Below are 15222 nucleotides of genomic sequence, written 5' to 3'. Positions count from 1 at the left end.
GACAGAGCCTGGAGTTGACAAAGTTAAAAAAATTAACCGTTAACTCGTGATAATTACGTGGTGGGACATATCTGTGAAGTGAACAAAGGTGGAATAACAGTCCAACGTTCTCAACTGACTCCCAGCCGACAGGGGGCAGTGTAACGTTAATGTGAAGGAAGGCGGACAGTCAAGCAGCCAATCAGCGGAGGCCAACAGAGGCGCAAAGAGAAGGGGGAAAAGGAAACGTTGTTGCCGCCATTTCACGTGAAAGCCGCGCGGTTGGAACGACGTCCAGGGGTAAACAGTTAAAATATCAGCTTGTATTTGTATTTAATATACCAATTGGAGACTGATAGAGTAATAGTGACCGTTCCACCTAACGGAAGGGCTATTCGGGTTTCGTTTTACTGGGTTTCTTAATTGCTCGGTGACGAAGAAAATGAGCTACGGAAGGCCGCCGCCAGACGTTGAGGGGATGACCTCCCTGAAAGTGGACAACCTTACTTACCGAACTTCGCCGGAGACTCTGCGCCGAGTTTTCGAAAAGTACGGCCGTGTGGGTGATGTGTATATCCCCCGGGACAGGTACACCAAGGAGAGCCGTGGGTTCGCCTTCGTGCGGTTCCTCGACAAGCGCGACGCTGAAGACGCCATGGACGCTATGGACGGCGCGCTGCTCGACGGGCGGGAGCTTCGGGTGCAGATGGCCCGTTACGGACGACCTCCAGACTCCATGTATAGCCGGAGAGGCGCTCCGCAACGTAGATACGGAGGTTACGGTCGAAGAAGCAGGAGGTAACGTTAATGCCACGGTGATCAGGTTCAGTTGTAGCTAACGTAATTAGCTTTGCAGAAGAGAAGAGGAGCACATGGTGTAGGGTAACAGCCACTAAATGAAAGTAGTTTGAAATCATTCTCCGTTACTGTTCCTGTGTGTACCACGACTTAAACTTGAATGTCTCTTAAGCTGTAGCAACACTTTCAAATAAATACAAGTCATTATAATCATATTCAACATACTTGTGTAGAGGCTCATGTGTTGGCATAATACAGCAGGGCTGTGTGTCTGGAATATTTTAATGACTGATTTTGAGTGTTTTTTTTATTCAACCCTGTTGGTAGCTGGCTAGTTATGAAAACAATTGAATATGTCATTTTAGATTATTACAGTTTGGTGTTGTTTACTCTTGCTCTTTTACTGATGTGCTTCTCTCCCATCACCACAGCCGTTCAGCCAGCCCCCGTCGCCGCAGACGTAGTCGCAGCCGCTCCAGGACCAGAAGCCGTTCCCGATCCAGGAGCCGCCATCACTACAGTCGTTCCAGGTCCCGCTCCTACTCCAGATCTAGGTCCAGGTCCAGGTCCAAATCTAAGTCCAAGTCCAAGTCCAGAACCCCCAGGCGAAGCAAGTCAAAGTCTCCTTCCAGGTCACGGTCCCGCTCCAGGTCCAAGTCAAGGAGTCGGACCCCGCCATCCAACAGAGGATCCAAGTCTAAATCCAAGTCCAAATCCAGGTCCAGGTCCAGGTCCAAATCCAAGAGTAGACCTAAATCTCCAGAGGACAACGGGGCAGAGTCTTAACCCAAACTTGGACACAATATGACGGTATTCAGGGGAAGGGGTGGGTTATATTATATGCTTCAAATATTGTATTGAGATGACTATTTGTCATCACTTGGACTGGTATTCTGCAGTCTTGATGCTACTTTAACAGTCATTTCTGCACAAGCAACAAAGTCTGCAGAATCCTGAGGGGTTGTTTTGTTTGTTTGTTTTTTAGAAATTAAATTAAGATTGGGACTGATGTTATGTACAGTCCTTGTTCTGTGTATTCTTTACTTTGCTTGAATATTCAGCCAACCTAAAGCGTACACAGGCAACAGCAAATTTAGGTTGATGTGACCCACTGTATCATATTTCAAAATGGGGGTTATTAATCTCATTTGTACTCATGTGAGTGTGCATGGGAGGGACGTGGGGTGCTTCACTCACAACGTTCACCTAAATGTGGAATTCTTTCCTCCAAGCTGCGGAGTCCTGTTTGCAAAGGGAGGAGGAGGAGGAGGAGATGGGGGTGTGGCAGTGTGAGAGCAGTTAGTGTGTGACCCGCCCATGTGACCTGCCTGTTGCTGAGAGCGATGGCAGTTGCTAAGGAGCAGGTCACCAAGGCAGCGGTGTTTGCTATGGAGCAGGTCGTCATGGCGGTGGTTCGGGCTGTCAGTTGGTGTATGAGTTGGTGTGGTGAGGTATGTTCACGGGGATCACAGGCAGATGCACTGAGCGCTGTTCCCGCCTGTGGTTTCCTCCGCCTCTCACAAAGGGAACGGACCCTGAGGTTTGTTTTTCCACATATGCCCGAGTGTAAGAGTTTGTTAGAGCTAGTTTTATGGGGGGAGGGAGGGGGCCAAGAGAGCGTGTAAACATATTTTAAAATTATTAGAAAACTAGAAAGTGTAATACACATGTTGGTGTCAGGGGAAGAAGATCAGACCAGTACTGAATTTATATATCCAGCTCAGTTGCAGGAGTTAAGATAATCTTTTCGTTTTGCTCTTGTCAACTCTGTTCTGTCTTTCCTTGCAGATCTCAGATGATTGAGCCTTTGCTGAGGACATCAGGAAGAGTCTCACATTGAGCAAGTGGACTCCACTATTACCACTGAAAGCAGACTGAAAGGTTATTGGAGCTTGGTCTAAAATGTTTTAAATGTTTTATTTGACTTAATTTGCCTAAACGATTTCTGTAATGTGATCACTATTTGTGAAGTTGAGCATATTGAAAGGGACTTGTAAGGTGTCCTTTTTTTCTCTCTTTCATTTAAATTGGGTTTTTTGCATTTTGATTAAATTTGTACTTGTTAATAAATTCATTTTTTTTTTGAATGAACATAGATTTCTTTTAATGAAATCCCTTGTTAAATACTCTTTCTAGATGGATACAAGATTGTTATTTTCAAACTTGATGTAGAAAAGGGTGTCATTGGATGTTCACAGCCTTTACTGCTATGTTATACCACTCATTGGGGGGGAAAACAGCTTATACTGCACAGTGGCAAAAAAAAAAAAAAAAATAGGGAAACATAAAGTATCATAATGTGTGACTTGCTAATCCAGCGGCATAGCATTTTCTTTTCTGTCAAATCTTTTTTTTTCTGTCTAGTTAAAAGTTGCTTTCCTATGGCTCTAACCCTCTTTCTTGTGTATCTTTTGTGCACTAGGCGCAGTTGTGTAGCAGTTGAGTAATGCTGGTTAGCTGTTAAGATGCGGTGCAGTGCGGTGGTGACATGGTGTGGCGTGTTGCGGTGCTGAGTGCCCGGCGCTGTTCCGGGGCTCGACCCTCCGCTGCTGTTTGCCGGTTTGTAAGCTCACAGGTGTGGCAGATCAACCATCCTCTCCTGTCTTGTGACCTCCCCTACCCTCCATGTGCTGTACAAATTCTCTCCTTCTCCTTGCATTTTCTCTTTACCCCCTCTCTCTCTCTCTCTTCTCTTTTTCCCTTCCCCACTCTGTGGTTTATCCACTGTTAATGGTTTTGCTCGCTTTCTTGACATTGGGTCCAGTGTGACTCCTAGTGAAGGGTTTAAAGGGCAGTCCAGGCTGCTTAATGAATAACTCTGTTGCATTCCTCTGTGAACTTCTCAGTTTTCTTGTTATTGCTTCAGGTGAATGCGAATAAACATCTTTGTTGTAAATAAGTTGCTGGTGTGAATTTTCTCATGCATTTTTTCTTTTTTTTCTGGACACTTCCTGTTGATATGCATTGGGATATTTGCCACATAAGAAGCAATTAGACTTTAACTCACTGGTGTTTTGTTCTAAATAGATTCATCATCACAAGCTACACACAATCAGATGTTGATAGGGTAGATACTACAGTCTGGTAGCTATTTTTTTTATTTTTTTCATAATCTACTGTCTGGTTGGATTCTTTCTGGTCAAAAATGAACTTTTAATTTGTAGAAGTATGAAAAAGCTTACGCTGTCATAAATGAAGTGGATTTAAATGTGTCATCTATGCCTTTGAGATAAAGTTGCTTAAAACTGGAACTAGCCAACTCACAGAGTACTTGAATTAGTTCCTAAGCATAGTGCTTGAGTAAATGTACTCTCCACTGGTCATTAACATCTTTAATATATTATTGATTTCTGCCATGTTACTGCCAAATTAAGACACTAGTGAGGGTTTTCTCACTCTTATCAGTTTACTGCCCGCATTAAACCGCCCCCGCTGCAGATGGGACGGCGGTGCGTCCTCAGGTGAGAACACCTTTTCCGTAAACCCTTACCCGTCGTTATCAGCCTCCACGGTTCCTGTCACAAACCATTTCAGTCTCCCACACTCACCGCTGATGGGATTAACGCGGGGCGGGGGGAGAAGAATGGAGAACCGAGCACGTTGCAGCGCGCCGTGCCAGCCAACACCTGATCTGTCCGGCTGCCTGTCTGAGGACATAAAGCTGGAGGGAGGGGAGGGGGCGCGTAAGAGGATGTGACGTCCTGGTCGGAGAGGGGATTGTGTGCAAAGCACATCCCGTAAACGCCGCTCGTTAACGTTGATGTTTGGTGAGGTGATTAGCGCAGGCAGCAGCGGGATGGACAACTGCGAGTGAGTGAGTGAAGACAGAAGGAGGCAACAGTATCCCCGACATCCGCCAGCCATGGATCTAACTTTTATACTATCAGCCGCTATCTTCACGCTCCTCGCTATTGTGGTGGCAACGTCGCTGCTGAACGGCGACTTGGCAAACGGACACAGAGGAGACCGTCCAGGGTCAGGATTAGATCAGTCAGGGCCGAGGCAGAACGGCCATGTACCCGACACGATGATGATGATGAAGAAGAAGAAGAAGGAGGAGGAGAAGGAGAAGGAGAAGGCAGAGGACGACTGGTGTGAGATCAGCGGCAGCTCACATGATCACTGGGATGTAGTGAAATCTGTGCTGTCAGTAAGTACCGTGAGGTCTGGATGCGTGTTTGTTTTTGTGTTTCCTGACGTGATTCTCTCGTAATCTGTTTTACTGCCTCACCCTCCCGCTCACACACAGTTTACAAGTCCAGGCAGAGGGGAGGAGAAGCGTTCAAATCCGTCTGTAAAAACTATAACTTGATGAAAAATATTCCTTAACAGCTCAGGGTCCTGAGTTTTAAATTAAAGGTGTGCAGTGTAGTCAGGTTTCATTTTTTTATTTTGTTTTTACTAGTGGTATAATAACATTTATGTCATTTACTGGAATGTGCAAACTAGTTGCAGCTGACATCATGATAAATTTAGTGCAGTTAAAGTAAGCAGGGGGTGAAGTAATTGGAAGTAGAAATACCTCAATAAAATACCAGAGTTTAACTTCTGTTGATAAGTTGATAAACAGGATATTAGTCAGCATTTTTTGGAGCGAGTTCACAGGTTCCAGCTTCTGAACTTCCCAGGTTTCTTACTTATCTGTAGGAGGGGGGGTTGCAGTGTCGGTCCATCAAAGCAAGACGTTTGACACATGGGACTCTGGCAAACTGGGTTGGACATTATCGATAATAAAATTTATAATGGGGCTACTTTGCAGAGTAACCGTTAGCTGTTGTTGTCGAGTAAAAAGCAGTTCAATATTTGCCTGTGAAATGTTGTCGAGTACAAGTACTTCAAAACTGCACTGAAGCCCAGTACTTAAGTAGCTTAAAATGTAGACGCTTTCCGTCCCTGGGGACACATGGAAACAACCGGCACTTGGGGAGAAATACTGTCTTCTGTTGTGTCTTTTGAGCTAAAACTGGTATCAGTAAAAAAGAAAGAAGAAATTCAGATTTATTCTAAGACAAATGGGAAACCTGTCAGGATGAGCCACTCAGTGAGCTGTCAGGACCCCCCCTGGCCTGGCCTCTTAAATGCCTGTTCAGAAAATCTGTATGTCTTCAAGTTGGGCAAAACAGGACAGACAAAGAGAGAGGAAGGTTTGTGAAGATAACCATGGCTTTTCATCAACACACCTGCGCCAGGTGTAGGGCCCATCAGCATCCACCAGAGGTTTTGGGGGAAAACCTGTGAAAAATCGTGGTTTTGATGCCCCTCACCTTACCCCTTAATTCTCTGACAGGAGGAGGCACATCCCCACCCTCACTCTGAAGAACTGGCAACACCAGTTGAACACTCCTCCTCCTCCAGATCCGTGAGCTTAGAGGTAGACTCATCCGAGACCTCGTCAGGGAGGGGCCGTAGGTCATTCATTGGGCTCTCTGATAAGGAGCTCCTAAAGTGTGCTTTCTCTCACCCCCAGACCGAAGGAGCCGCAGAGAGCCCAGGGATCAACGGTGAGCACTTTTACCCACTTTGAAAAAGTTGTGAGTTAAATACATGACACATACGCACACCATATACATTTTCATTTTTCAAAGTAAACGTTTCCAATGGACTTCTAATCAACAATTATGTGTCATCAGAAAAAGTGGAATCGAATGCAAACAATCCCTTGAGGTACCTTCCTGGAAAGGCGCGATCCCACCACCTGGAGATGATGATGTCCAAAGATGAGCTGGAGGAGGAGCAGAGGTCGGTCAAAACTACAAATATGGTTCCCACTTTCTGAACCTTTTCGTTCCTGTGCTTTAACAGTCCATTTGAGGGGCTGGAGGAGGGTTTCCCACAACCTTGTTCTCATTAATGGCTTACAACGTATCTATTAATTAATGCATTAATGAATAAATGATGTACTGAAGATTAATAAAGCTATTAATTGCCGCTTTATAAAGGCTGCCTTCTCAAAGAGTTGTCCCCAAATGTCACAGTAAAGTAAATTCCCGGAGTCGGACAAATGTTGTGCTTGTGCTTACTGGGTTCCCTGATCTGCGTGATGGCCTCCTCTGTTCTCCCAAAACAGGACGGCAATGCATTTTTTTTTTTTGCCAAATCTTTCCTAAAAATCAGATGTTTTCACTGATTCTAACAAAATTTAAATGCAGTTCCCTTGTTTCCTCTCGGCTGCTCTGTCCTCTGTCCTCGTCCTCGTCCTCGTCCCTCTAATCTTTCCTACGCCGCCTTCACGTGTGTTTGTGTGCTGCAGGCGTTAAACTTCGAGCCTTCCTCCACATTTAGCGGCTGTGTCACCCGTCCTCTTCAGGCTAGACCGAGTAAGGCCAGATTGACTCTCTGCCAGGCATTAGCTGAAGGATGAATGACACGAGACTTGAAGAAATCACTCGAAGCGTTCGGTGGCTGCTAACGGGCAAAAATTACAGGAAACAGAGGACAGACAGACAAATTTGTTGTTTTGGGGTTTTTTGGTTTTTTTTTTTTCCTGTAACATCTGCATATCCTGCTCTTATCATTGCAGGATACACTCCAACACAGACTTTATCTGTCTGTGAGCCTGAAAAAGGAGCAAATGTGTGGTAAAGTATGAGTTACTCTCACCCATTCATCTGAGGGGAGTCACTTTCTGGCCATGGTGTGAAAGCTATTCCAATGCCGCCTCTCTCAGTTTTGACCTCAGCAGTGATTTTTGTCCTCATCAGCTTTTATATCCTCAAGTGGCCATGAAGCGACTGATGTAACTGTGCAGTCTTGCTTACCTGATCCCACATACCCACCCGCCCCTGCTGACCCTCTGTTGTTCCACATTAGACGTGTGAATCTCAGGTGTCACGGCAGGTGTTGATTGGCGTCACCTCTGACTGGGGAGAGTTTGTTAATCCTTCGAGGGACTCTCCTCTGATCCGCCACAAGGAGGAGTCGTTGTAATGCAACACTGGGACCTGTGCTGACGAGGCCTCCAAAACTATTCAGTCACGTGGGAATAGAGAGGATGATGAGGGGGGAAAAATCGGACGTTTATGCTTTGATAGGAGAAATATCTTGAGGTTGAACTGATGTCGGGAGATATGGACAGCTGGGATTGTATTTATGTCAGGGGATTTTAAAAGAGCAGCACCGATAGAGAATCTGTTTTCCTTGTATTTAATGTGGCTGTGAATGCACCAATGAGCTCTAAAGCTAGATTAAAATATATATATACATATATATATAATTAACTGTTATACAGCTACTAGATACTGAACAGGATATTTCACTTACATCAGGTTAATGCTGGTCATGTAGCCTGACATTTATCAGCATGTTGCACCAGGTGTGGCACGGTGTGTTTGTCTGCGCTGTGTGAATGATTTACTTTTACTTGTCTCTGAGGTCACCCTTTGTCGTGTCAGTCCCTTCTGTGTCTCCCCTATCTTATAGTCGTCGTGGTGATTTGTGCAAAAAAAACAAAACAAAAAACAATCAAACAAAATGGCCATGGGGAAGACACGTGTCTAAGCTGCTCTTGGATCTCTAATCACGAGTTCAAAGTTCTTGCGCACCAGAGAGTCTTGTTGCCAGGCACGTCGGATCAAAAACGGGTGAAGAAAAACAAAATCCTGCAGGCGCTAAATTACTTCTACTCGCCTTATTAGTGACTTTTGGGTTCCTGAGACTTTCGCCAGATAAACACTGTACTGAGGTCTTCAGTCTGCATTTAAAGGAATAGTTTGACATTTTGAAAAATATGCTTATTAGCTTCCTGGTGAGGAGTTGATGATGAGAAGACCCTCAAATCTGTCTGTTAAGTATGATACTGTGGCCAGTTAGCGTACATAACCGTATAGTTTAATCTTCATTAAAACCCAAAGTGGAAGGGAATTAAGAGAAGTGTGCATGTTTTCGGGTGTACTTCCTAGCGAGCCCCTTTGCGTAACCACGGTAAACCTTGTCGATGATAAGTTCATTTATCAGAAATATTTTATACCTTGCAAAGTGAAAACGTCCACTTAAGCACCCTGAAGCCTTGCTGATGTTGTTCACCCTTGTCTGTTTTGCTGTTGCTGTTGTTCTTGCTGTCACTACTGCATTGCATTGTGGGACATTTATGCCAGCGTAGTGTCCAGTGCTTGCATACCGTAATATTTGTCTGGAAATACTATACATTTCACACGCTGTTGGTTTCATACAAAGGTTTTGTTCATGTTCCCAGGGTGCAACGTGAGCAGCTGGCCGCCATCTTCCAGCTGCTGAAAGACAACAAGGAGACATTTGGGGAGGTGACGGAGGGAGACATGGAGGAGCAGCTCAAACTCTACTCCATCTGAGACTCCTCTGTGACTCGTCGTGTTGCGATCCAGCCTCTGATTGCGCCCCGTTAACCTGTGAGCGCTGCTGAAGGACTTCTCCAGTACACCAAATACTTGACTAAATTTGCTCACAGTGTTCAACACAGCTGCACGGTGCACTCAGCAGTCGCTTTCTTTTTAAAATGACACACTTTGTTTGTTGTGTTGTGTTGTTTTGTTGCTGCCCTCAGCCCACATGAAGACCGAACCAAAGAAGCTTTTCCAGCCCAAAGCAAGATATTCTAGCTACCTGTGACCAAATGAGGACTGAAAGGGATACATTAGTTTTGTATTATAATAACATAAGAAAATGTGTTAATTTATAATATCACTTTTTTAAAAAAAAAAATCCGTGTTGTCTTCTTTAAATTTCCAGCAGGTACAAATCCTGTAAAATTTCTTCTGCTTGACTCCCCCTCAGTTGTGTAATAAACCACCTTTTGCTCTGTTGTGAAGGCATGTGTGAGAGTGCGTGGGTCTCATTTCCCGGTTTGTTGTGTATCTCCGTCTGGATCAGTTAACAGAGTCACATTTGTGGTGTCAGGAACCTCTGGTGGTTTCTCTGCTGGAGCCCGAACATCAGGAGGCAAAGCAAACCACAAACACGCCGGCTTTAATTCAACAGCAAAGCCTCCACCTCTCAGCGATGGTGTTACTGACCTCCAGGATTTTTCCTTTGCTGCTTGTGATCTCTGTTGCCACTTTGCCTTTTATTTTGTTATGGGAGCATTTGTCAAAAAGCATCAGGTAAGGTGTTATTTGTATTTAATTGGCAGAAAAACATTAAGGAAAAAGAAAAGAATACTACACTGTTTTTTGATCAGTTTGATTTGCTGATTCTCTTAATTTTACTAAGAAGAAACATTTCCATGTAAAATATTTTTATTTAATTACCCTAAAGTGTATCTTACTAATTCTTGTGTGATGCATCCGTTGTTGTTTTTGTCAAATTTTCCATCTCAGCTGGACTGCTTTCTTAGGGAAAAACAGACACAGGTGTGAAGACGATTTGTTGGATGGTGACGATAACCTCTGGGATAAAAGGGGAAACTGGACTCCGCCTCCTGCTCTGTTTAACACAACACAAAAAGAAAAAATTGCCAACTGCACAAAAACAGACACGGTGGCAGAGCTAAAAACTGATCGAATGAAAGCTTCCACGCGAGCCGCCGTGGCCGAGACTCCCATGCCCATCCTGTTCGAGACCTCCTTTCACAAGCTTCCTCAGTGGGATTTTGAGGATGTTTATAACCAGGATGCCCCACCCAGACATACTGTAAGCGTGTTAAGACAGGACAGGACAGAGAAGACAGAAATGTGTTAGGCTTGTGGGAGTTGGTAAACCTGGCTGACAGCCACATACTCAGTTGGGTGTCTTTGCTGGTACCTGCATGGATTTGCTGTTTGCTTTCCCCTTTAATCACAGAGGATCACTGCCTCTAACTTAATCAATTAAATTTGAATGACAGCCGATTGATTTCTCCGCCTGTTTGGCTTCTCTATCGCTGGATTTTACATGCTGCTGCTTCAGCTGAGTGGGTTATAAATAATAACAAATGGGTTTAGCCAGATAAACTTTGTAGAAATCATATTTTCCCATATCATAATTTTTTTTTGATTCCATAATTTAATATTTTATCCTACATTCTCAGACATGCGCCCAGTCTCTGCGTAACTCTGAGGATGAGAGCTTCAGGAAGGCTTTCCTTCCCAACATAAGTCTGTTTCTGCACAAAGACAGAATCAACATGAGCGAGTGGAACCGACTTTCACATTTTAACAAACCTTTTGGATTTATGGGCTGCAAGTATGAGCGTAGGTGTTCTGATATACTGTATAAAATGTACTTTTCTTGATTCTTGGATGCTATGATTTTGGTAACGTTTTCTCAAATTTGGCAAAAAAAAAAACCCTTTTCTCGTGATAAATGCCGACAGATTGTTAAGAATTTTCCAGGTCTGTCGACCTCTCCAATTAGAGACTTTATTTAAAGCTACTCCTATATAGGGTATTTTTTTATATTAACAATGCATAAAATGTGAAGGAGAGCAACAAACCCACAGAGAAGTATCACTTGAATGTGCAGCTCCTCTTTAGCACCTTTCATGAGTGAATATTGGATCGCGATGAGTTTCTGGACACCAGCTGCATTTAAGTCCAGTATTCGCTCTCTCTTAGATCTGGTTTTGGTCACTAACAAGTAAATTTGAGGGCCAGACAGCCAATGAGTTGAAATTCACTATAAAGCTCTACCAAGCTAAAGAGAGCAGCAGATTCAGGTGATAATTCCTAATAGGTTCATCAGTATAATTATAGCTGCTTCAAGACTTTGTCTAACACTTCTAACACACACACTCTAACACTTTTTTGGGGGGGTGCAGATGTGATGGCTACACTGAAGTTGATCCCGAAGCCAAAAGAGCCGCTCCTCGCTCCAAAGCCAGACAGTGATGGGTGTGTGCGCTGTGCTGTGGTGGGCTCCGCGGGGATCCTCAATGGCTCTAAAATGGGGAAAGAAATCAACGCTCACGATTACGTTTTCCGGTAGGAAAGAAGCAGAAAACAAACCTGGTAGGAGGTTTACATGTATCGTATACATGTCTTTGTCACTGTCTTTGCCTGTGTATGTGCTTGTGTATAATCTATACTCTCTTGTCATGTGAGTGTGCTGTACTGATCCACTCATATCCATGCATATGCTTTATATAAGCTCACGAAACAAAACCCACATACAAAGCCCACTGTCAAACTCTCACTCATGTATGTGGAGGTAAAGACTGTGGATGACTTTGTTAAGAGAAGAAGGGAGCAGCCTCTTCTGTTAGGTTGTGACAGTCAAAAGAAAAAAGAAGTGCGCTGCTGCTGTTTTCAGGAGTCTTTAACATCGGATAAACCCAACAATATTTAACACAAGAAAGTCTCCTGAAGCAGACGTGTTGTGATGTGGTGTGGAAGGAGAAAATGCATTATGACTCTTCGTAACATGAGGACAACAAAAGGTAAAAAATCCCCTTTCTCTCAGAGAGGCTGAAGATTGAGAAATCCCTTTTGAGAATTGCTGCCACGCCTTGCACAAACACTTCTTAATCCGTCTTTAACTATCTGGCATCAGAAGAGAAGTTTACAGTGAGCAAAGACTGACTGCGGTAACCAGATGATGAAAGGTGGTTTGTGGCACTTTTTTCTCAGCAGTGGGTGTTGCCAAAGAAGCTCAAACAAACTGAAGCTGTTTATCCAATTCACAAAGCAAAACATTACTGGTGCTGCACGTACTCTGCAATATGTAGGATGCTGGGGTTTTTTGCAGCTGTTTCCAGCTGAAGGCCACAAGGGGGATTTACTGAAAATGCTCATCTTCTGTTTTCAGTGTAAACAAAATGGACTAAAAAACTCCATTAATCATCACATGGTGTCACCACTGACAAAAAGCCCGAGATTAAAACCCTGGTTTCTGGTGTGGATGTTTGTGCGACAGGATGAACGGTGCCGTCATCAAAGGTCATGAAGAAGATGTGGGAAATAGAACGTCGGTGTACGTCCACACGGCCCACTCCATCACGAGGTCGCTGCATCAGTTCAAGAAGTACGGATACACGTCTGTCCCAACTGACGAGGTACTCAAGCTCAAACAACAACCGTGTAATATTGTAATGATTCATACCCCTTTCACACACACATATACAGTCCTGTTTCCATCACTTCTGGGGACATAACATTCATTTCCTGCAGGCTTGACCACCACCTAACCATAACAATAGGCATTACCTGTCTAATCCTGACCCTGATGTCAACCTAACCTTAAAGTAGGTCTTCACCCTAAAATTTTATGATTCACATTGCAGGGACTTTGACTTTGTCCTCATAAGTAAGAATGGAATAAGGTGGGTCCTCATAATGTATAACACACACACAGACACACACACTCATCCGTCATCCTCTTTCTTTTGGCAGGGTATAAAATACGTAATGATTCCTGAGGGATTGACGGACTTCAGTTGGCTCAAGGGTCTTCTCAAGGGAGAAAGGATCTCAGCTGGCTTTTATCACAATAAACGGTGAATATGAACTCTCTGCATATTCCTAACTGAGAGTAACGTGCACGCGCAAACACAAACACACAGATACAGTGTGTCCACTGCTGGAACAGCCTGGATTTGGCCTGGAAACAGTCTAACAGCTGAAGCAAGCAAACGTTTATTTTCAAAGTCACTTTTTCTCACGAGTTGTTAATGGGCTAACAAGTCATGTTAAGCGCTCATAAGATAGACTGTACACTCCTTTGTGGCTCAGTCACCAAACTTAAATTTACATTTAAATTGTCCGTTTTAAACTTAATAATCATTTATTTTGTGTTTGAATTATGATTTAATGAGTGAAATTTAATACTGAATGTCAAACGTATGCATTTATTATGTATACTGTGTGAATTTCAGGTAGATATGTATTTGTTTTGAAAGAACATACAGCACAAAAATAAAGTTTTGTTCTCCAAACTCTGAAAATATTTAGAATTAATCCAATGGCACAATAAAGACTGGACAAAAAGGACTGTTCACTGACATTTGCAGTGAGCACTCTGTGTTTAAGTGCACCAACAAGGCAGATTAAGTCCTGAGACAAGAGAAGATGTAGCAAAGCTCACTTTACAGCATGTCATCCTTTCGTTATCACTAATGACTTTTGTATTTTAACCCTCCAGGCCAAGGATGTACTACAGTGGGCAGTACAACGAGAGTCGCTTCTATGTTCTGCATCAGGATTTCCTCAGATATGTGCGCAACAGGTCAACCTCCTTTCTTAATTTCACCCAAACCTTTTTATTTTTTTTTTACATTTTAGGATTTTCATGCAGAGGTGTAGCCAAAAGATTAAAAACAATATTAAGATGGCAAAAAATGGAAAGTAAAAGTAAATTGTTTGATGACATTACAAACAATAAAACCAACAGATAAAAACGATGTAGATAACAAAAGATGACAAAAAGAAGACTAAAAAAACTGACAAAATTCTCACTTTATTAAAGCTGCTTTGGTGTCTGCAGTTTGTCTCACCATATACATAAAAGACTGATTTTGTTCATTGCCCACAGGTTCTTAAGGTCTGCTCATCTCAATTCTTCATACTGGGCGATATTCAGACCAACCAATGGGGCATTCACTCTCTTCCTGGCTCTGCACACCTGTGACATTGTAAGTTATTATTATTTAAAACATGTCCATGTGCTATGATATGAACTCATACCTCTGAAGCATACAGTATGCAATGCTTTATACATGCTTGAACTGTTTTTTAAACGAGTAGTATAACATTGTGGGAAATTTCACAAGAGTTAGATGAGAAGACTGATATCACTCTCACATCTGTCTATTAAGTGATTAGCTTAGCTTAGCTTAAATTGAATTCTCAAAATTTCTTGGTGTTATCTGTTCTCAATCTGTTCTCTGTTTTTGTCATTTTTAGGTGACCGCATATGGATTCATGACCGAGGACTACAAGAAATACTCTAACTACTATTTTGAGAGTAATAAAACCAATGTTGTTTTCTACATCAACCATGACTACATCTTGGAGAAGAACATGTGGACAAAACTGCACAACAGCAAAATAATTAGGCTTTATCAAAGGACAGACTCAGGAACAGGGACAGGAAAGCCATAGGACACAATGAGAATGATACTAAGGACGAACACAGGGACACAAAGCTCTCCACCATGTCAAGGTGGAACCTCTTTTCACCACCAAATAGCACCACCTGCTGACCCTCAGCTTACCCCAAATATCGTTTGTCTGGATGATTCTTTGACACATGAATGAGTAAAGTACATTTATTGTTAACCCAAGTTGGATATAGAAGCTAAAGTTTGTGATTCCTTTGGTATCTTATACCTGACTAGTTTCGAAATGTTTGGTAACCCATAATACAGCGGAAATTTACGGCGGCCTGCAAAGGTCACACTTCCTAACCAGGTCACAGAATCTGGCGGGTTACAGAACTCGGCGTAACACCTGTAAACAAACGGCCTGTGTCGAGATGGATCCCACGGCACCGGGCTAACCAGAGGCTCAAAAAGCAATTAGTGTGTGTTAATAAATGTTCTCTAAATCTCTCAGTCGAAAT

The 15222-nt window shown here is 43.1% G+C and overlaps 3 protein-coding genes across 10 annotated transcripts; all 3 read left to right on the top strand.

The window, feature by feature from the left end:
* The first annotated feature begins 236 nt into the window (after positions 1–236).
* Positions 237–3676, top strand: srsf2a (serine and arginine rich splicing factor 2a). Of its 7 annotated transcripts, none has more exons than XR_006842003.1 (5): positions 237–777; positions 1209–1587; positions 2010–2228; positions 2566–2658; positions 3200–3676. XR_006842003.1 is itself a non-coding variant. In XM_046376710.1 (3 exons), exons 1-2 carry the CDS (start codon positions 422–424, stop codon positions 1561–1563), a joined length of 711 nt encoding a protein of 236 aa, XP_046232666.1. In that variant the 5' UTR covers positions 237–421; the 3' UTR covers positions 1564–1587; positions 2010–3676. The 7 variants fall into 7 exon arrangements, 1 of the variants encoding a protein (XP_046232666.1); XR_006842002.1 differs by having other exon boundaries at positions 2010–2317; XR_006841999.1 differs by lacking the exon at positions 2010–2228.
* Positions 3677–4360: 684 nt separating this feature from the next.
* LOC124053118 (matrix-remodeling-associated protein 7-like) lies at positions 4361–9083 on the top strand. Its single transcript, XM_046378082.1, has 6 exons — positions 4361–4460; positions 4665–4792; positions 6065–6136; positions 6245–6278; positions 6408–6516; positions 8969–9083. Exons 1-6 carry the CDS (start codon positions 4361–4363, stop codon positions 9081–9083), a joined length of 558 nt encoding a protein of 185 aa, XP_046234038.1.
* LOC124052394 (alpha-N-acetylgalactosaminide alpha-2,6-sialyltransferase 1-like) lies at positions 6251–15216 on the top strand. 2 transcript variants are annotated; one of them, XM_046376590.1, is made up of 12 exons: positions 6251–6278; positions 6408–6516; positions 7298–7355; positions 8969–9851; positions 10068–10380; positions 10757–10919; positions 11486–11648; positions 12580–12718; positions 13056–13159; positions 13804–13887; positions 14194–14293; positions 14565–15216. In XM_046376590.1, exons 4-12 carry the CDS (start codon positions 9751–9753, stop codon positions 14760–14762), a joined length of 1365 nt encoding a protein of 454 aa, XP_046232546.1. In that variant the 5' UTR covers positions 6251–6278; positions 6408–6516; positions 7298–7355; positions 8969–9750; the 3' UTR covers positions 14763–15216. The 2 variants fall into 2 exon arrangements, with proteins under 2 accessions (XP_046232546.1, XP_046232547.1); XM_046376591.1 differs by lacking the exon at positions 10068–10380.
* The last annotated feature ends 6 nt before the right edge of the window (positions 15217–15222 follow it).

The sequence above is a fragment of the Scatophagus argus genome, chromosome 21, assembly GCF_020382885.2.
Source record: "Scatophagus argus isolate fScaArg1 chromosome 21, fScaArg1.pri, whole genome shotgun sequence".
Lineage (NCBI taxonomy): Eukaryota > Metazoa > Chordata > Actinopteri > Scatophagidae > Scatophagus > Scatophagus argus.
Note: the sequence above shows the minus strand (reverse complement) of the source record. Positions and strands in the feature narration are given on the sequence as shown.